This window comes from Microtus pennsylvanicus, chromosome 8, assembly GCF_037038515.1.
Source record: "Microtus pennsylvanicus isolate mMicPen1 chromosome 8, mMicPen1.hap1, whole genome shotgun sequence".
NCBI classification, from domain to species: Eukaryota; Metazoa; Chordata; class Mammalia; order Rodentia; family Cricetidae; genus Microtus; species Microtus pennsylvanicus.
Genome location: NC_134586.1, coordinates 1,550,072 through 1,571,104, shown reverse-complemented (window position 1 = coordinate 1,571,104; position 21,033 = coordinate 1,550,072). Strand labels below are relative to the sequence as shown.

The 21,033-nt window shown below is 45.7% G+C and overlaps 1 protein-coding gene across 1 annotated transcript in view; it reads right to left on the bottom strand.

The window, feature by feature from the left end:
- The window catches only part of Tmtc1 (transmembrane O-mannosyltransferase targeting cadherins 1), a 217,226-nt gene that overhangs the window by 188,884 nt on the left and 7,309 nt on the right, over positions 1-21,033 (bottom strand). The window contains exons 2-3 of the mRNA XM_075982230.1: positions 12,958-13,135; positions 3,319-3,392 (exon numbers count right to left, since the gene is read on the bottom strand). Coding sequence (XP_075838345.1) covers positions 3,319-3,392; positions 12,958-13,135 — 252 coding nt within the window. The remainder of the gene's footprint in view (positions 1-3,318; positions 3,393-12,957; positions 13,136-21,033) is intronic.

Sequence of the window (21,033 nt, the reverse complement as noted above, 5' to 3'; positions counted from 1 at the left end):
TGTATCCAGTGCAGAACAAGGCAGGGAGCATTCACCATGCAACTATTCAGAACTGTTAAGACAGTGGGGCCAGAGAGATGGCTCAATGGCTAAGAGCTCTTGCTGCGCTGTCAAAGGGAGTTTAGTTCTCAGAACCCACATCCTTAGCTCAGAACCCCTGTAACTGTAGTTCCAGGAGATCCTATGCCTTCTTTGGGCTTTCTTAGGAACACACACAAATGTGCATGGACACACACACACACACACACACACGGATATATTTAGTAGATAGTGAGATGTTTAAGTGAATATGTTTCAAGCAAATAACACACACTCCTAACAATTATCCATTGACCAAGAAGTCAAATTCCCTAGTGCAAACCACGAATGTGCAGTTAGCAAACAGGATACCAAAGCCCAGAAATGGGAGAATTAGCATGGTAGTGAGGTGCTGTGAGGGATAATGGTCTTGTACATTGCAAATGTTTGTCACTCATAGATTTCATAGCAGTGTTTGCAGGGTTAGGAATGCAGTAGGCAGTATCAAAGATGGGCCTGGAAATCAATACTGTACTGCTCTGGCTCCACCCTCTTCAGCAGACCCCAGGCCTCCGCTGCACTATCCTGGCTTCCTCTGCCTTACTGGTATCTCCCTGGCAGATTATTCTTTGTTGTGGGGTCTGTCTTATGTACTGCAGGGCATCTGTCCAGGGGCATTTTACTCTCTTTCTACTAGGTGCCAGTGGCACTTCTCCAAGGGACAACTGAGATGACTGACCTCACAAGAGCTCGGGCCTAACGAGTGCTGTCAGACAGTAATGGACTCAAAGTCTGAGCAGAGTACTGGAAGGTGGAAGAAACGGGGAAGGCGGGCTTGCTTGGAGGAAGTGGGCATTGAGAACGTGTCCTGGGGTGACCACAGGAAGTGAGCATTGAGAGCATGTCCTGGGGTGACCACAGGAAGTGGGCATTGAGAGCATGTCCTGGGGTGACTACAGGAAGTGGGCATTAAGAACATGTCTTTGGGGTGACCACAGGAAGTGGGCATTGAGAACATGTCCTGGGGTGACTACAGGAAGTGGGCATTAAGAACATGTCTTTGGGGTGACCACAGGAAGTGGGCATTGAGAATGTGTCCTGGGGTGACCACAGGAAGTGGGCATTGAGAACATGTCCTTGGGGTGACTACAGGAAGTGGGCATTAAGAACATGTCTTTGGGGTGAACACAGGAAGTGGGCATTGAGAGCATGTCTTTGGGGTGACCACAGGAAGTGGGCATTGAGAGCATGTCCTTGGGGTGACTACAGGAAGTGGGCATTAAGAACATGTCTTTGGGGTGACCACAGGAAGTGGGCATTGAGAGCATGTCTTTGGGGTGACCACAGGAAGTGGGCATTGAGAGCATGTCCTGGGGTGACTACAGGAAGTGGGCATTGAGAGCATGTCTTTGGGGTGACCACAGGAAGTGGGCATTGAGAACTTGTCCTGGGGTGACCACAGGAAGTGGGCATTGAGAACGTGTCCTGGGGTGACCACAGGAAGCGGGCATTGAGGACATGTCCTAGGGGGTGACTACAGGAAGTGGGCATTGAGAAAGTGTGTCCTGAGGATGACTATACCACGCTCTGGACCTGTTATTGCCTTGCTCTATCTCCTGTCTGCCATGAGGTTAAGTATTCACTTCTGCCAGCTCTTGCATTCTGTCTGGATACATGGGCCAACCAACCATGACTAAAACTTTCAGCCAAAATAAATAATTCTGCCTTTAGGCTGTTCTCTCAGATATCTGGACCACAGGTATGCAAAAGTAGCTCTTCTACAAGAGGAAGAAGGGAAATTGTTGCTAATTCAATGTCACTGGTTTAGAACAGTATTCTTAAAAGTGAATCATGGGGCTCTGTAAGTTATAGGTCATCAAATTGATCCAAAGGCCAAGTTTACATATTCCCAGCCAGCATCTCTCTATGAGGTCAGTTGGTATAGTTGACCTGGCGTCTTTAGGGAGACATCTCGAGTGCTCTGTCCCAACTCACATTTTCCTAACTCATTCTTCTCTGAATATGGATGTCACAAGTCAGCTAAAAATGCCTTCGCTTTGGGGATAATGGCGCAAAGCAATAGAAAGAGGTTTCCTGTACGCTGACCAAAGGATTCTAAAGTGCAAAACTAGTTAAGAAACAACGCTTCCTGGCCAACCTTGTTGTGTGACTGTGAGTGGCTGCTGTAAGAATAACAGAAAAAACAAACCAGGAACAAAATGAGGATCAATTAAACAAACCAAAGGCAAACAGAACAGAGCACTGCAAACACTACTCTCTAGCTATTCCTGTTCACAGCTACAGTTTCACTCTCGGCCAGGATCAACGGCATGGGGACAGTGGTCTTTTAAAGCCGATGCGAGGGGTGGGAGATGGCTCCGTGGGGAAAGTGCCCGCTGCACAAACAGACCTCTGAGTTCGATCCTTCGCATACATTAAACAAACAAGATGCAGACAGAAGCCTGTTGTATTCACAGCACTGGGCAGTGGGGACAGGCAGATTCCCATCAGGTTTGTGAGAGACCCTGCCCCAAAAGATAATGTGGAGAACAATTGAGGAAAACATGCATGTGTGAACACGTACATGCATGGATGCACGCACCTCTGCGCACACACACACATACACACACACACGCACACATACACACACATACACACATGCACACACACATACACACACATACACACATGCACACACACATACACACATACACACACATACACACACACACGCACACATACACACACGCACACATACACACACGCACACATACACACACATACACACACACATACACACACACACATACACACACACACGCACACATACACACACACATACACACACACGCACATACACACACGCACACATACACACATGCACACACACACACACACGCACATATGCGCACACACACATACACACACGCACACATACACACACGCACACACACACGCACATACACACACGCACACATACACACATGCACACACACATACACACACACGCACATATGCGCACACACACATACACACACACGCACACATACACACACGCACACACACACGCACACATACACACACACGCACACATACACACACACACACACGGGATATTAAATGCTTCAAAAGTAGGATTGGAAGATAACAGGTCTGCACTCGGTAAAAAGAGGGTTTCTCTCCCCGACACCCACCGAGCATGTTACAGTCCACACAGCCTCTCTCTGGTCAAGCAGGGCTTTAATGTATATGTGGCAATATGTGGCCAAACCACAGAAGGGTTTGCTTAACCCCACTCACCTATGGTAGGAAAGAAAGGCCAGCAGGAACAGCAGACATGCTAACACATCGGCTCTGCCCACAATGCCAGCCACCTAGAAAGTATAACACAACGAAAAATGTAAAACTTGGAACATTATCGTCACAGTATCCTGTGGAAATGCATTTGATTTTGGGAACAGCACAGCAGAAAGCCTATTATTTACAGGTGGCAACCTATGGACTAAACCCCTGACCACCTCTGATGACAGTGTATGCTCCACGGTACAGTTACAGAAAGAGAAAAGGGGAAACAAAGGGACTGAGTTTCCATACTTAACCTGCTTCCTTGGTTCTCTTTCACAGAGGATCAATGCTCAGCATCAAAGTTTGTTCAGTTCTTGACTTATTAAAACACACTTTGAGGGTTGTGGGCTTAGCTGGACTGTACAACGCCCTGGGCGTGAGTCTCAGTGATCCCCATCATCACACGTGAGTGTCAGGCTCATGTCTGTACTCATCACGGAGAGTGGGATAGTGATGGGCCACAGAGAACTTACAGAGTGGAGGGAAACCAAATGCAGGGAAATCAATGCTTTTAACGAGAGGGACTCCCGATTGCAAGAGAATATATGCTCGTGTGTGCGAATGCATTGCACAGATACGTCTGTGTGGTTTCATAGGTCTGTCAATGCCCCACAATGCACTGCCCCACCTCAGAAAAACACTGGCTCCCCGGAAAAGAGTCTGATCCTAGGGCTGAGGCTCAAGGATCATTGTCTCATGTCAGAGTACAAAAGCACTCAAAAAATGTTAGTCAAGAAGAAAAAAAATCCAAAGAAAGGGGGCTCCCACTGAACCAAACTGAAAAAAAAAAACTTGATTAAGACAAGGAGCATAATATATTATAAACCATTGAAGAAACAGAAATCCACAGTCCACACAGATGACAAGTGGGTGATGAAGGTTACACTTGTATAAACACACACAACAAATAAATGAACGAGGGAGACTTTGCCCGGCTAAAAAGCCAGTTGGCGTGTGTGTCTAGAACAGTCAGGCTGGAAATAACCCCTGGCTTCTAGAAGAGTAAAGACAAGAAGCCAGAAACAGCCATCGAACTGGGCGGGAACTCAGTCGTAACGCCTTCATCCAGCAAGCCCAAGGCCCTGGGTTCAATCCTCAGGACCACTAAAACAAACATAAACAAGAGAATAACAGATGTTAACCCTAGGGTAAGTAAGCTATTTGAGATGCAAGGTATCTACATGACTCCAGAACATATATTATTAAACAAACATAGACTTTAAATTATAGCATATCAGTCTGAATTAGGATCTTATTACATTTGTGTTACATTGTATTCTATTTATCATGATCCTAATTATGTTACTACTTATAACTAAGAATAAGATAAAATCATAACCTTATAGGTCTAGTGTATTACATATATGTACATTATATACTGATAATTATATTAAATTTATACATTTAAAATATATTATCTATTTGAATATAATATATTTTTATTTTCAAGGCATTTTAATATACTATGCCTCTAAGAAGTATCTGTATTATGCATTATACAGTATATATTTATATAACATTTATAAGCTGCACTCAAATATATTAAAAACATTTTATATATCTTAATATAAGTTCCAAATCATACTGAAAATTTATGTATTATGTGATAGAAAGACAGTGCTCAGGACTAAAAGAGATGAAACCAAAACCATGAATAATTCTCCCCATGCTAGGAAATACAGAACTGAATTATTGATGTGTGAAGGTGCATGAATTATGCAGCCCTCTCTAACTGCTTCAGAAAACAAACAATATTTTTATATAGAGGGAGGAAGAGAGGAGCGACAGCACAAAACCAGCAAAAGTTAAAAATCAGCGAGCCTTGATAAAGAACACAGAACCAGAGTGAGCACTAAACTTTAGACGTGCTGTCTGAGAAGCTGGAATGGGCATGTGGGGGCGATGAGGGATGCTTTACAAACCCTAAGTTACTGTGCTCCATAAGATGTATCTCTCTCTCTCTCTCTCTCTCTCTCTCTCTCTCTCTCTCTCTCTCTCTCTCTCTCCCCCTCCCTCCCTCCCTCCCTCCCTCCCTCCCTCCCTCCCTCTCTCTCTCTCTCTCTCTCTCTCTCAGATATAAAACTGTAAAGGAGAAACAGGAACACAGCTTTTAAAGTACTTCTGTTCTAGTTTGCTTTCTATCGCTGTGACAAAGGACCATGACCATGACCCGAGGAAGAAAGGGCTTATCTCATCTCACAGCAGAACATAAGGAAGAACCTGGAGGCAGGAACCGAAACAGAGGCCACGAGGACACGTTGTTCTCTGACTTGCTCTCCGTGACTTGTTCTCACACATATCTGTTTCTTCTACCACCCAGGACCATGTGCCCAAGGACGGCATGGCACCCAGTGCTCTGGGCCCTTAAACATCAACCAGCTATCAGGAAAACGACTGGCCTTCGGGTCAAACTTATGGGGCACTTTGCTAACAAAGTGCCTCTTCTCAGATGACTCAAGCCAACCAGTACAACATCCCCAGGAAGAGCTGGGCCAGGAGTCATCTACACAGGAGATAAGGAAGGCTGATTCCTCAGGCACAGGAGACATTGTCTCCCACGTCAGAGAAGGTCCCAGGTCCATGTGCACGGCAGAATCAGCCAACATGAAGAGAAAATGACGTTCAGAGACTTGAACCACTAACATACTATTATGAGCACTCTGTACTGAAACGTTATCTAAATAATCTTAACAATAAAAGCCAGGAGCCTGATATTGGGGTAAAACCCAGAAGATCAGAGAACCAGGAGCAGCTGCCAGTTGCCTTGTGTCCTTCCCCAGTTCAAAAGGCTCTGGTCCTGCCTGCACCCCAGCTTATCACTTCCTGTCTCCACCTCCCAAGTGCTGGGACTGAAGGAATGAGCCCTGAGTACTGAGATTTAAGGTCTCTGTCAACACTGCCCAGCTAGCTCCTCCTCTGATCTGCAGGCAAGCTTTGTCAGAACACAAACAAAATATCACACACCGTACAGTCACACGAGAGGCCATGGCATTGGTGCGGAAGAGGCCCTGACTTCTGAAACCCAACCGAGGCCCCAGTTTGCTGTCTTAGGTGTTAACAACACCTGACGGCCACTGCCGATGAGGTGACATGTGGAGGTTCCGTATCGTGTAAGTTTGGAGAACTCTCACCCTCAGTACAGCACTTCCTGTGTGTGGCTATAGAAAACTATCCTACACGGTATCTTTCTCTAGCTTTATTGGGTAGCTTAGCATGCCTACCAGTTAAAAATCTAAAATCTATGTGTGTACATATGGATTCACAGCAGGTCACATGCTGGGAAAATTTCAAATCTATCCTATGAGAAACCTGAACGCAGTCCAAGAACCTCAAGGGCAGCACAGAGCTGAAAGCTGTGACCCAGCATGGCTGCTTGGACCACACGCAGTGTTCATTAATTGGTTAATCTATAAGGAGCTGGAGAGCAACATCCCAGAAGCCGCATGACTCCGGTGAGGCAGGCAGTGACAGTGTGCACAAAGGTATAAGGCCCCAGCTCAGATTCAGGCTGAGCAATGACTGTGCACATCACTGTTGAGGCTCCGATGGGCTCATTGGCCGCTGGCGACTTGGAACATTTGACTCAGCATGAACTCAAGAGAAGGTTGAGAAGACAGTCCACCTCACCTCCTGTGAAGCCCTGGGGCAAAGCCCAGAGGGACGCTCATCCCAGAACAAATGGTGTGGCCAACAGCAAGGCTTGCACATTGATTCTGAGTATAGCAAAGTGAAGTATAGCAGTCACGAGTATGCAAACATAAAAACTGGTTCCTGCAAACTGTTTTGAAGCCCTGATCCTTACTCTGAGCCAATCTGAAAGGAGCAGAAGACTATGCCAGATGAGTGCACCAAGACATAAAGAATATACTTGCTGGGTATGATGACTCATGCCTGTCATCCCAGCACATGGAAGGCTCAGGTAGGAAGGTCACAAGTTCAAGACCAGCCTGGGCTACCTAGCAAGCCCTCACCTCAACAATAACACCATAATGTAGAATCCCATTAGCAGAGGTTCAGAGAGGGTGCTCACAGGCTCCTTGTGAGGCCAAACCACAGTGCACACATTAAATGCCTGCTCTGTACCCTGCTGAGCTGAGGTCTTGGGCAAAGTGTCTTACATCTAAAACAAAGTAAGCATCCCTATCAAATGCTTGGCTCCATTGGTGTGAGACAATTCTGTATTCTGTCAATTATGTTTAAAATAAATGCTAATTGGCCAGTAGTCAGGTAGGAAGTATAGGTGGGACAACCAGACAGGAAGTAGAGGAGGATCAATGAGAGCAGGAGAATTCTGGGAAGAAGGAAGCCCATTCCTCTGCAGTCCTGACCCAGCCACAGAAGAAGCAAGATGTGACTGCCTCGCTGAAAAAGGTACTGAGCCAGGTGGCTAACATAGACAAGAATAATGGGCTAATATAAGTTGTAAGAGTTAATAAGAAGCCTGAGCTAATGGGTCAATCAGTTTATAGTTAATGTAGACCTCTGTGTGATTTCTTTGGGATTTAACGATTGTGGGAACTGGGTAGGACAGATAACTCAAACAACAGGTACCATAAGCCAAATAGAGGGGCATTGCCTTCCTCCAGGACTTTGACATCTGTTGAAGTCAGAAGGAAGTATTAAATAGGACACTGCTAAGTTTCAAGCCTGAACAAAGGACTGAGGTGCCTAGTTAACATATCCAAGCAGACCTGGCTGCGAGGTTCTCCCAGCATCCCTCAGTTCCTACATGTTACAGTGTATGGCTGTGTATACCCTGTCCTCTCCCTGAACTCTTCTCCAGCCCAGGGAGTGGGCTGCCCTTCCCCCAGAGGTTCTTCCCTGGATATTACAGACATTTTGGTTACCATTCACCTCTTATACTTTCCTATCTGCTACACCCAGTTCCCCTCTCTCCCTTCTCTCTTCCACTCCTCCTCCCGGACATACACACGGGGCACGGCTCAGCCTGGACATGTCTACTCTGGACTCTCCCAGATACCCCTGCCTCTGCCTGTGCTCTCCCACATAGCTACAGTAATCTTCTTCTCCACCACACGTAGGAGTTGTCATGTTCTTTCCTCTCCTTTCTTTCTTTACATTCAGACACAGGACTATGTATATCACAAGGAGCAATTGTTGCCAGGAAAGAAAAAGGATTCATTCCGGCAACAGGATCTGGGAAGTATCACAGAAGGACCAGCTCTGTAATCCAAGAGCTAAAGACAAGGCAAAGATTTCAGGAGTTTAAGACCAGACAGGGTCAGGAAAGGCACTGACCCTCCTCCTGGAGGGTGGGAGACCCTGCGGTGGTTCCGGAGGGGGGGCAGAAGCGACAGTGTGTGAGCCGAGAATGACGAGCAGCAGAGATGGAAGGTGGCGGTGGTGATGCCGTGGCCATGGCAGCTGAACCTGCTGGTGTTCACTTATACAAAAAGCAGCTGGACAACTATGGTGGGTGAAATATAAGCACGTTCCTCGGCCACAAGCCTTTATCTCTATGGGCTGTTATGTTAACACACTGTTAAAACTCTGCAGAGTGCTAGTGAATATGGATGAATAGAACTTAAAACCGATGAATCTCTCATACCCCAAATGCTTAGCACCAGAAATGCCTTGGAGTTTGGATATTTTTTTTTTATTTTAAAATATCTTCATGTACGAGCTATGTGATGTCTTGGGGGATGGGACCTAAGATTAAACATGAAATACACCTATATGTCTTTATACTTTCTATACACATAGTCTGCGGGTGAACTTGTACAATACTTTTAGCATTGCCATATTTCAGCTGTGACCTGTCACACGAGGTTAGGCGAGGAATTTCCCGCTTGTCAACACTCAAAAAGTGCCAGGCTGTGGAGAATTTGGAATTTGGTATTTTTAGGTTAGGGTGCTGGAGCTGTCACCGACCTGTGGACCTGCCAGCCAGGATAACAAAATCACAGGTGGGAAATGCCCATTAGAACGCCATTTGCCTTCAGGTTATAATGCGCTATTTTAGGAATGCTGTCGATGGGGTGGGTACCAAGTAGATTCTGCACAGAGTTACAAATATTTATTTTATCTGAGAGAACAAGCTCCATTAGCATCAGACAGGACATGTGACAAAAGCCAGGAGCCAGCCTGACTGATTAGATCAGAACCAATTTTCTCCCGAGCCCTTCTGTTCTGGGTCTAGAAATGTCGGCTTTAAACTTCAAACTCTTCTTGGTGCCTGCTCTTGCTTTCACTTCTGCAAACCAAAGATCTCTACGATGACCAAATTTAAACTTTCATGGGACAATCACAATAATTTTCCATACTTTTTCCATGATTCAAAATTCAGAAAAGCATACGTTTTCAAAGAAATACAACATTGGGAAACCTGCCTAGGACTCTGCAGGGCTTAAATAAGGTAGTCTGAACCTTTTTACCCCCTGCCCTGCAGGACACTACCCCACTGTCCCCACAGGCATGCATTCAAATGCTCTGCTGAGAGATAAGATTAGTCAATGTGCCCCTGCATGCTCAGATGTGAATTAACTTTTCTCTCCTGTTTTTCTTATATTGATCTGTATGTCTACTCTCCAGCTTCCTGTGAGCTTGTGTATAAACTGGAGAAGGAACCCTGTGTCCCATCCCTGCCATTTATTGGCATGTACAAGCCCACCTACCCCCATTACCTATTTGTCAACTGCCTCACTTATAAATAAAAGCAAGCCACATCGGCATGCAGACACACAATCATATCGATGCATTGAAACAAAATTCCACCCCCAAATGTAAATTCTCCATCCTTCCTGGAATAACATATGGTCCTGTTTTCAGTCTTTTTTAACAAAGATGAGTGATTTCCCAAGGCTCCCATGTCTTAATGTGCATGTTTAATAATTTATCACTAATTGTCTACGGAGCACATTGCTTCTTCTGTCTCTCTGTCCTCCTCCCTAGAAGCTCGAGCTGCAATCTATAATTAAAGGGCAGACTCCACTTCACTTTCTAGTGTAAATGATGCGCTGGGTCACATTTCCTCTTCCAGCGGCTCCTTCATCCTACAAAACAAGTCTCTTCCAGGCTCCGTCTCCAAATAACGGCCCGGCTCTTCAAAACCTCTGCCTCTTTAATTGTGTTACTATGGGTTCTTTTATTAGCACAAAAGCCCCTGAAAGCCCCTGTCTAAAGGTCATTTTGCTAATAGGATTTGCCTTTTTTTTTCTGGAATCCACCCTAACCACCATCAGCTCTTGGTCACACTGCCCAAGGTTGCCTCTCACACATACTGTCTCTGCTCAGCCATTGAATTAAAACTCTAATCATACAACTGGGTGATCTTTCCCGTAGTACAGCTCTGCAACTGTAATATACAAATCTGTAAACATATATTATCATCCTGACCTTCGATATGGCCCGTACTGCCAGGAACAGAAATCTCTTCTTTTCCTCCATAACATGTCCACGAAGCGCATTGGAGAGTTGGGTATTTCTCATCTATTTAAGTTCATACATAAAACTTACAAGCACCTTTTAAATACTAAAGAACCTAACGTCTCATGCACCATAAACACTGACATTTTAAAATCAGGCTGTATTATACCCAAGGGAGCCTGAGCAGCTTCAGTTGCCCCATCTTTTGCCTAAACACTAGGGGTGTTTAATTCTTCTCTCATTGTTTTATTGAGACAGCATTTCATGTGTCCTAGGTTGGCCTGGAACTCTGTACTCCATAGCCCAGGATAACTGAACATCTGGTCTCCCTGCCTCCACTTCCCAAGTGCTGAAATTGCTGGCCTAGGCCATTCTATCTGCTAGGGAGAGTTCTTCTTTCAATGGAGACTTTTCAAGTCTTCCCTTCCTGTGAGCTTCCTCAGAGCTACTTCTCTGTCAGCATTTTCTCTTGATGCATTTAATGTTTAAATGTATTTTGTTTATCACATTACCTCTCTATAATGAGAATACACATGGATTCTTTTGGTGTGTGTATGGGTGCTGCACGACATGGAACTCGGACACTCATACATCCTGGGCAAATCGCTCTACCACAGAGCTATATCTATGGCCTTTAATTACATTTTAAATTTCCTGGGATAACCATAAATCTCTACATATTATATTTTAATTATGCATTAGTATTCTAGTTATAATTCACATCATGGTGAAAGTAGAAAAATGTTAAGTACTAACCATGAAAGTGTGCACGTTATTAAATATGGTTAGTTGGGTATCTGTGGCTGGTCTACCTTCTCTCAGAAGAGTAAGAACGTGTACCACACAATTCTAAGTCTGACCTCCACCTTTCAGATTGTTCCCATGGGTGAGAATGGAAGGATGTGTGTAACAGGCATGGCTTAACGCTTTGGACTCTAGTGTAATGTTCTATGATCTATAATCTGACAATCATTCAGGTTTGGCTTTAATTTGGACAGAGACAATGAGTGTAAATACACCAGTCCTCATAGCAACCTGCCTTCAGAGTTTCTTCTCGCTGTAACATTTACAGGCGTGTAGTAAACAGCTTCACAAGAAGCGCTGGAGGACTGTTACTTCCATGTCAAACTCTTCCACTTATAGGAACTTTGTCAAGTCTAATATACTCAGAAAGAGTTAGGAAAGCTATCTTAATGATAGAATTGTTTATAAAGTGATCTTGGGCAGATCTTCAAGGAAGTGTCCAGCACCAGCAGAGGTCTCACAAGCCATTCTTTAGGAACCATGGTGCCCATCACCCACTGGAAGGTTCCATTCCCTGAAAACCTTGGTTCCTGGGCCCCCATCAGAAAGCTTTTACCTACCCGTAGTAACACATATAAAAGAAATCAGCCACCGTTACTAAGACAAGACATTGTGGCTTCATGGCACTGTCTGGTGCTTGATGGGCCAAACCTTTTTGTTTGTTTGTTTGTTTTGTTTTGTTTTTCGAGATAGGGTTTTTCTGTGTAGCTTTGGTGCCTGTCCTGGAAATAGCTCTGTAGACCAGGCTGACCTCAAACTCAGAGATCCTCCTGCCTCTGCCTCCCGAGTGCTAGAATTAAAGGCGTGCGCCACCACAGCCTAGCTAGGACCAAACCTTTTTTCAAGGGCCACAGATCCAAACTAGCAATACCTTCTAAACAAGGTCTTCCTCACACAAAAATCACTAGATCTCTTATCAAGGAACTCAGCAATTTCTAAGCCACCCAAGTCCATCTCTGTAACTTGGAAGGAAACAAAAGACGATAGGAACAGGCAGGAAGCCCTGCCCTCCTCAGTCTTTCCTCCAGCACCTGAGTTTCCTAACATAAACTAGGCATGAAGTGGAGCAGGGATGATGACATCAGGGCAGCAGCCTCACCATGACCCCTGCCATCGAAAAGCACAGGGCGTTTAGATTATTTGCAAATAAAAAATGGAAGTGTCCTTTACCCCTGATAATACTCACAGCCTCAGTGCAAAGATGCAACGAAACCCTGGGCAGACCCCATGTGAACCACCTAAAAGTAGCCTTAACCAGCAGAAGGGTACAGGGGTCAAGCTGAACGTAGTGTGGGGCTCTCAATGCATGGGATTTCGAAGGGGGAGATGACTGGTTTAGCTGATATATGCAGATAGATGCTTCACTGTTTGTGGTCATTATTTCACGGTGCCCATCAGACTCACCGCCTCCGTGTGGACAGGGTGCACCGCGAAGAGCAGGGCGGTGACAAAAGCCAGCCCGCGGTTCTTGAAGACGGTCTTATCGCAGGTGTACATCAGCACGAGGGTCACCAGGCAGTGCAGGATGACATTCACCGCATGGAAGTAGAAAGGGTCCATGCCAGTCAGAAATATGTTTAGCCTGTGGAAATGGTAAAAATTAAAAACAGAGAAGTCTGCACGAGCCTTAGTCACAATATAAGCACAAGAGATCCACCCCGCATTTAAGAAGGCAAGTTATTTGATAATAGCTTCCAGCGACTCTCAGCACTTTATGCTGTGGACGTTCCAGCTTTTTCTGACCTCAGAACTGACTCATATCTCAGAACTCCAGAAATCAATGCAGAGACAGGGCATCGCTATTCAGGGAAGTTGGACGTCTCACAGAAGGCAAACAGACAGGCATCACTCCATGACCTACGAAAGTCCTCCCTTCTTATTATTCTTGTGTTTACTTCTGGTGCAGGGGAGGATCCCAGGTGCTGGTGTCAGAGCCCCGGCCACTGGAGATGAACAGAAACCAGGAGACCACAACTGTGTCTCAGCCAGGACGAACAAGGCATGAACAGATGTTCTCGGCCATGGTACCAGCAGGAACCGTGTTTCCGGATTCTCCATCTGGAAACTGAGTCTCATTGCCACCCCCCTCAGGGCTCCTTAGCAATGCCTGCTACTCCCAGCTGCAGCTGAGACAACACTGAACAAGCTCAACACAAGGGTTCAGTATTTGCAGTGTTTTTCTTCATGTTTAATTATTTACTTTGTGTGTACATGTCTGGGGGAGGGGAATGGAGCGGGCAGGTGTGTGTGCTCACCCATGTGTGCCACTGTGCACACGTGGAGTTGAGAGGACAACTCATGGGAGCCTTTTTCACCCAAACAGAGAAGAAAGTTCTCTCTTTGCACCACGTGGGCCTCCAGGGTCAAACTCAGGTCATCAGCCTTGGCAGCAAGCCTTTATCCATCGAGCCATCTGGATGGCCAGGGTTTGTTTTTTTAACACAAGCTCCCACTGATCTGAGAATCTAATTGTTAACACCATGATAAGACAGCTAAAAGGGAACCACAAACAGAAGGGAAATCAGGTGCTCAACGTCATAAAAAACACCTTCATGGCACCAAAACACAGAGCCGATAAATCTAGAGGTCGCTTTTAATAACAGGATATAAAGTCCACAGCTAGGTCTGTAGAGCAGGCGTTCTCAGTCTCCCTAATGCTGTGATCCCTTAACAGTTCCTCATGTTGCGGTGACCCCCAGCCACAAAATCATCTTCACTGCTTCTTCAAAACTGTAACTTTGCTACTGTTGTGAGCTATAATGTAAACATCTGTGTTTTCGGATGACCTCAGGTAACCCCCGGGAAAAGGTCATTTAATCAATGGGGTCACGACCCACAGGTTGAAAACTACCGGTGTAGAAGGAAAAATATTTCCCAAACAAAACCTCTTGCTGGGCGTGGAGGCATAAACTGGTGACCCCAGCCCTAGAATGGTTGTGGGAAGAGGTGTGGATCTGAGACCAGTGTGGGCTACAGAGCAAAGCCCTTCTCAAAAATCCAAACAAAAATACTCTTATCCAGGGTGTCTTCGGGGCAGTGTGCACGCAGTAAGTAGTTTGATGACCCACATCATCTGCCCTCTAGTTCATGACACCAAAACAGCAATCCTAGGTCTTTATCCTAGGGCTACTGACCCCCACCCCCCCCCCACAAAACCACCCTTCGCCTAAACAACCAATCAAGAATGGACAAGTCACCCATAGCGATGACATATGTGGGTTCTGAATAGCTGGCTTTGTTCATGCACAGCTTGGGTCTTCAAAACTCTAAACACCCCAAGTTTCATTTGGCCACGTGAATCTAAACACCAGCTACAGATTGTGGTGGTTTGAGAAATGTCCCTCCCACAGGCTCCTGTATTTGAACACCTGGTCCCCAGTTGGAGGCGCTGTTTAAGGAGGTCATGGTTAGGAGGCGTAGCCTTGCTAGAGGGAGGTACTCAAGTAGAGAAGAATTTGAAGGTCTGTAGCCTCCCTTCACTTCCTGTTCTCTACTCTGCTTCCTGTATGAAGATGAAAATGTGATCGTCCGGCTTCCTGTTCCAGTCAGCTTGCTTCTGTGTTTCCCCCACCACTCTAGACAGCATCCCTCTGGAACTGCAAGCCCAAATAAACTCTCCTTCAGCAAGGGGAGATGGTATTTCCCAGAGCAAATGGGCTAGCAAGACTAGCTATACGGATGAGCTCTAAGTCTAGGGAACAGAGGGATCCCTGAATGGATGTGCATTTTTGACACTGGCATGGCCAGGCCAAGGCCTCCAATGCCTCAGCCCCATGGAAATGGCAAAGCCTTACCCAGCTGATGTTCACCTACAGAGACTTCTCCTGTTCTGTATCTAATAAGCATATGGAAGGGTTGGGCGGCCAGGGGTGGTAGGTGACTTCCATCCAAGTGAATCCCCCTCTGATCCCAGTTTTCCTGTACCCACGTCTGTATATCTGTCCTTTCTTCATTTCCTCACTGTTCATACTCAGGGTCCCAGGACTGCAGCAGTGTAGGACATGGTTTCCAGGTTTGACTGAGACAGGGTCTTAATCAATAATGCAGAAGGATGAACTAAAGGTGATCGATTCCTGGCATCAATCTTGGACTTGCACTAACATATTTATACACACAAAAAAACCCTCATAATATTATTTATAAAATAACAAACAAGATCTAGAAATCATATTTAAAAAAAGAGATGTGAGTTTGAGACAAAACACTAGCAAAATTTTCAAACAGAACCTCTGTGTGAGCAGAGAACACAGTCCCTGGTTCTGGAAGCCGATACGGGTGCCAGAAGAAAGGGTTAACTGATTAAGTTCCATAATTTAATAGAAGAGGAGCTGTGATCGATGCTCTGCATCTATGTCTTAACAGAGACATTCATCAAAATATCCTGAAGTCTGCCTGCATACATGGCAGCCCAGGGTGGATTTGCAGCCAACACGGAGACTAATACATCAGTGTCCTCCAGGACTGATGCCTGTCACAGAACCCTAGTGTCATCTCTGATCTGCCCAACGTCATCGCCAGCAGCTCGGTGAAACTACAGAATCCACACTCACGCAGGTTACACACTGTTTGTGCTGAGAAGGGGAAGGGTCCACTGGAGACTCACTGAGATTCACGTGCCAAGTGACCACAGGTGTTCATGTCAACACTGCGGCAGGGGCTGAAACACAATGGGCACGAAGAGGAACAAAATACGCGCAGCCAGACCAGAACTGTGCATATACTATGGCCCAGAGGGAGTTGTTACCCAGACCTGAGAAAGTTAACGTTCTCCAGCCACTAAAGCAGGACAAATCACCAACAGAGAGAAAAAGAGCCACAGAACTCAACAGTTTGTCATTCCAGTTCAGTCAACAAGATTTGCTAGGTGCTAACCACAGGAGGCAGGGACAAAGAGACAAAGAGAAGATATGGTGTTTACTCTTTTCTTTCTTTCTTGGTTTTTGTTTTTTATGATGGCACAGGAGATTTTTTTTTTATAAAAAGACAGAATGACTACTATTTAAAAATCAAGGAGGTATCACCATGCAACTACAATGTAAAGTACTATACACCAAAGAACAGAAGCCCTGTCCCTCAGGGATTCAGTCAGCTGACACCTCCAGCAGCTGAGATTTCAACCTTCAGAGGAAAAGAACCAAGAAGGCCTCAGCTCATAGCACTGAAGTGTGATAGCCTGTCTGGATCATCAATTCGATGGAATTTAGAGTCACTTAGGGGGCATAGCTCTGGGCCTGTCTACAGCACCATTTCCTGAAAGGGTTAAGGGGAGACGCTCACTCCCAAAGTGGATGAGTCCTCCAAAAGAGAGTCCTAGACACAAAGAGATCCAGAGAGAAGGCCGCAGGAGTCTGCCTGCTGCTGTTTTTTTTACCCCCGAGTGAGCCCTTGGCTGACCTCATAGCTTCTTTTGCTTTCCAATGAGGATTCAGCCTGAGCAGCTCCTCGGGCACCCTCCAAACCTCATCACAGTGGGACTGCCTAGGCATCTCGCTTCAGGGACTGAACAGCTGCAGGGTTCTCAGCGTCTCCAGTTTGCAGGTGGCCCTTGTTACCCAGCCTCCACCTATAACCCAACCTAAGAACCTTATGCTAAGCACACATCCTATGGGTTCAGTACTGCAAGGAAACGCCGATGCAGCTGGTAAAAATTTAAAATAATACATCTGCTGGATGACCCAAACTGTCCACAGGAGTACAGTGACAGTCCTTTGACACCATCTAACCAGAACAGTGTCTCAGGTTCCAGGTCACCCAAACAGAACCTCCAGGAAGCCCTCGTTAACAACTGTCTTCGGGAGTTACAAGCAATTTTTCAGAGATTTAAGAAGCTAATTTTTCTCCATCACTGAAATCCATTGCATTCAACACACAATAGATTCTAAAAGAAGTCTGTTGAATAAACAAATGAATCTCAATTACACTGGGAGTCAGAAAAACCCAGCTTTCCCTTTCAGCTCTAAGAACCCTATATTTTATTTGGTTTAGACTTCATTTCTCATTTAAAACTCGGCCGAGCAGTAGGAAATATATTTTCTTCCAAAATAATCTTTCCAGGAATCTCTGGTCATCAGTTTAATGGACTCCCCCTTCCTCTTTGGAACGGGCTGTCTTCCTACACAGACATGGGTCTCGAAGCTCAACGGAAGGCTAACAAATGTGACAGAAAACTGCTCAGCAAGCAGTAAGCCTCCTTTTCCGATCAGGAAAAGGGGGTTTTCACCCCTTCATCACTGTCTCTTTTGTGCATATGTACATGTGTGCAGAGATATGGATGCATGTGCATTTGAAGAACCTTAGCTGTCATCCCTCAGGTGCCGTCCACCTTGCTTTTGAGACAGATCACCAAGTAGGTTGTTTGCCGACCAGGGAGCCCCAGAGATCTGCCCGTCTCTGCCTCCCCAGTACGGTGTTAATAAGCATAGTACTGCGATAATAAGCATGGTACCGCGATAATAAGCATGGTACCGCGATAATGAGCATGGTACCGCGATAATGAGCATAGTACTGCGATAATAAGCATGGTTCCGCGATAATGAGCATGGTACCGCGATAATGAGCATGGTACCGCGATAATGAGCATGGTACCGCGATAATGAGCATGGTACCGCGATAATGAGCATGGTACCGCGATAATGAGCATGGTACCGCGATAATAAGCATAGTATCGTGATAATAAGCATAGTATCGCGATAATGAGCATACTATGTATATATAATAGCATCGCTACTATGCTTTCTTCTTTTCCTTTTCTTTTAACATGGGTTCTGGGAGATTGAACTTGGGTCCTTATGATTGCAAGGCAAGTGTTTTTACCTTCTGCGCTATTACTCCAACTCTGTCATTATTTATGGTATTTTTCCCGGGTGTCCACAGCCCAGCACAACCCACCGAACAAGCCCATCTTCTGGTGTTTCCATTTCCCCACCTCTAGTCCTGAGGTTGTCAAGCTTGGCAATGGTTTCTACGGTCATCTCAGCTCAATCACGCAATAAATAACACCAGGCTCAGCTTGCTTTCCTTCTAAGGCAGTCCTACAAGTGCTTGGTCATTCTCTCTCTCTTCTCCATCCCTCCAGTTCGAGACAAATCACCAAATCATCACCGCATTCGTCTGAAGAAACAAACCGTGCAACTGACCGGTACCACAGTGTGGAGAGAATCCGGTTCTAACTGGAGCTCAGTCCTCTCATCCTCATTTGGCATGAGAAAGCTGCTCCCAGGAGAGGTGCCAACCACCATTCCTGTCTCCTTGGTATGCTGAGTAATGACAGACTAAAGAGAAGGACACTAGAGTGAAGGACACTGGGAAGGAAAACTGGTGACGGCACAGGAAGAGAACATGTCCAGGAAAATGTCAACAGAGAATCAGCATGTAACTAGAAGAGCCCAGAGTGACATATCCTAGCTACAGCTGTAACTAAGCTGTTACTATTACATTTACTTTCTTTGGTAAGGGTGTGTTCTCTAGCACACCTAGGCACACTGCAGTTCTGACCGGCCTACCCACAGTTACAGGAAATAACCCAGGCCAGGCAGAGTCCTCCTGAGACTCCTGATTCCAAATATCCCCAAAGCACCTGTGCTGCCGACCAACCGCTATAAAACCAGGGCTTCCCCATCTCTCGAGTTATCCAATGCTCTAGAATGCCATGCAGAATCAATCTCAAGGAAATTGCTGCACTATAGGAGTGTATAAAGAACAAAACTCAGGACCAAGGGGAGCTAGACATGCCTGGCAGAAGGCCTGAAGATTCCTAAACACACACTTTCCCAGCCTCAAGGTGCACCCAGCTCAGAGCATCTGGGTGCAGAGAATCTGCCAGGGAAGTGTGAGCACACTCTGGGTTTCAGGGATTTCCCGGAGCTTCATTATTTTGTGCTTCATTATTTGACCCATTTGATTGATACAGGACTGAAGCCAATTTGCAGTCCCTTCCCCCTCTTCAGTGGGAGGTAGAGCTGATATCACACAGCCCAAAGCCCATCCCCTTTCACCATTACTGGCCTTTTTAGCATCCGCCAAGCATAGGGCCCACAGTGTGTCTCTCACTCCCAGGCACGGTGAACCCATGAGTACACCCTGAATAATATGAAATTCTGCATATTGAGAAATTCCAAGGGTTTAGAAAGAAGGTTTCTCTAAAGGAACCCAAACCAAACACCAGACAAAATCGAGATCACTGGACTGGCTAGTTCCTTTGGCAAGACTCTGGGGGTCCTTGTGCTCCATTTGGTTACTTTACAGAAAGCAGGCGTTGGCGTGAATGGATCTCGCGCCCCCAATGGGAAAAGGAGAAGGGAACCTTGTTCTGGGCTTTGCCTTGGAGGTACAGCCCCTGCCTCGTGCCTTCTGCAGCGATCTGAGCTTCAGTGGCATCCTGGGGGAAGAGGGGAAAGTGCCAGACTAAAGATTGCCATTCTCTCCACATTGTTACAGCTGAGGGTCACAGCATCCTGCAGTCCAAACTGTCCCTGACCTGTGGGACACAGGTCCCTCAAGGATCCTCTGCAATGGCCAACAAGGATCCTCTGCAATGGCCAAGGAAATTCCTCTTCTGTATCCACTTTTCTCTTGGAGAGAGGAAGTAAAAAGGTAAATTAAGACAGAAAACTGGGCTGGAGAGATGGCTCGGTGGTTACGAGTACTTGTCGCTTTTCTAGAGAACCTGAGTTGGGGTCCCATTAGGGAGCTCACAACCTAGCACTCCAACTCCAAGGAGATCTGGCTACCTGTTATGGGCTCTACAGGCACCACAGCCCAGTGCATATGTACACACACACACAGAGACACATATACACACAGAGAGAGATACACAGATACACATACATACACACAAAGACACACATACAAACACACACATACACACAGATCACACACACACAAACGCAGAAACATACACAGAGAGAGACACACACACAGATATACATACATACATAAGGAGACACACAGACACACATACATACACACACAGACAGACACACAGGTCACACACATACACATATAGAGAAGACACACAGACACACCCACAGAGACAGGCAGACACACACAAACAGAGACACACACATATACAGACACATACATATACACAAATATACACATACATACACACAGACACAAACACACATAAATACACATATACACAAAGACACATATTCATATATATACACAGACACACAATAGACACAAACACACATACACAGATACACACATACAAACACAAATAGACACACAGATACACATACATACAGAGACACAAACACACACAGACACACATACAGACAGATATACACACAGGCACACACATACATAGAGACACACACAAATACACACCACACACACACATGCACACTTGAAATAAAAATCTTAACAGAAACCAAACAGACTTCCCATACAAAGAGAACAGCCCTATATTTAATTCTTCAGCCTTACTTTGCAAGCCAAGCAAAGTTCTACATGTTATACACAGATCACAGAGCAGTG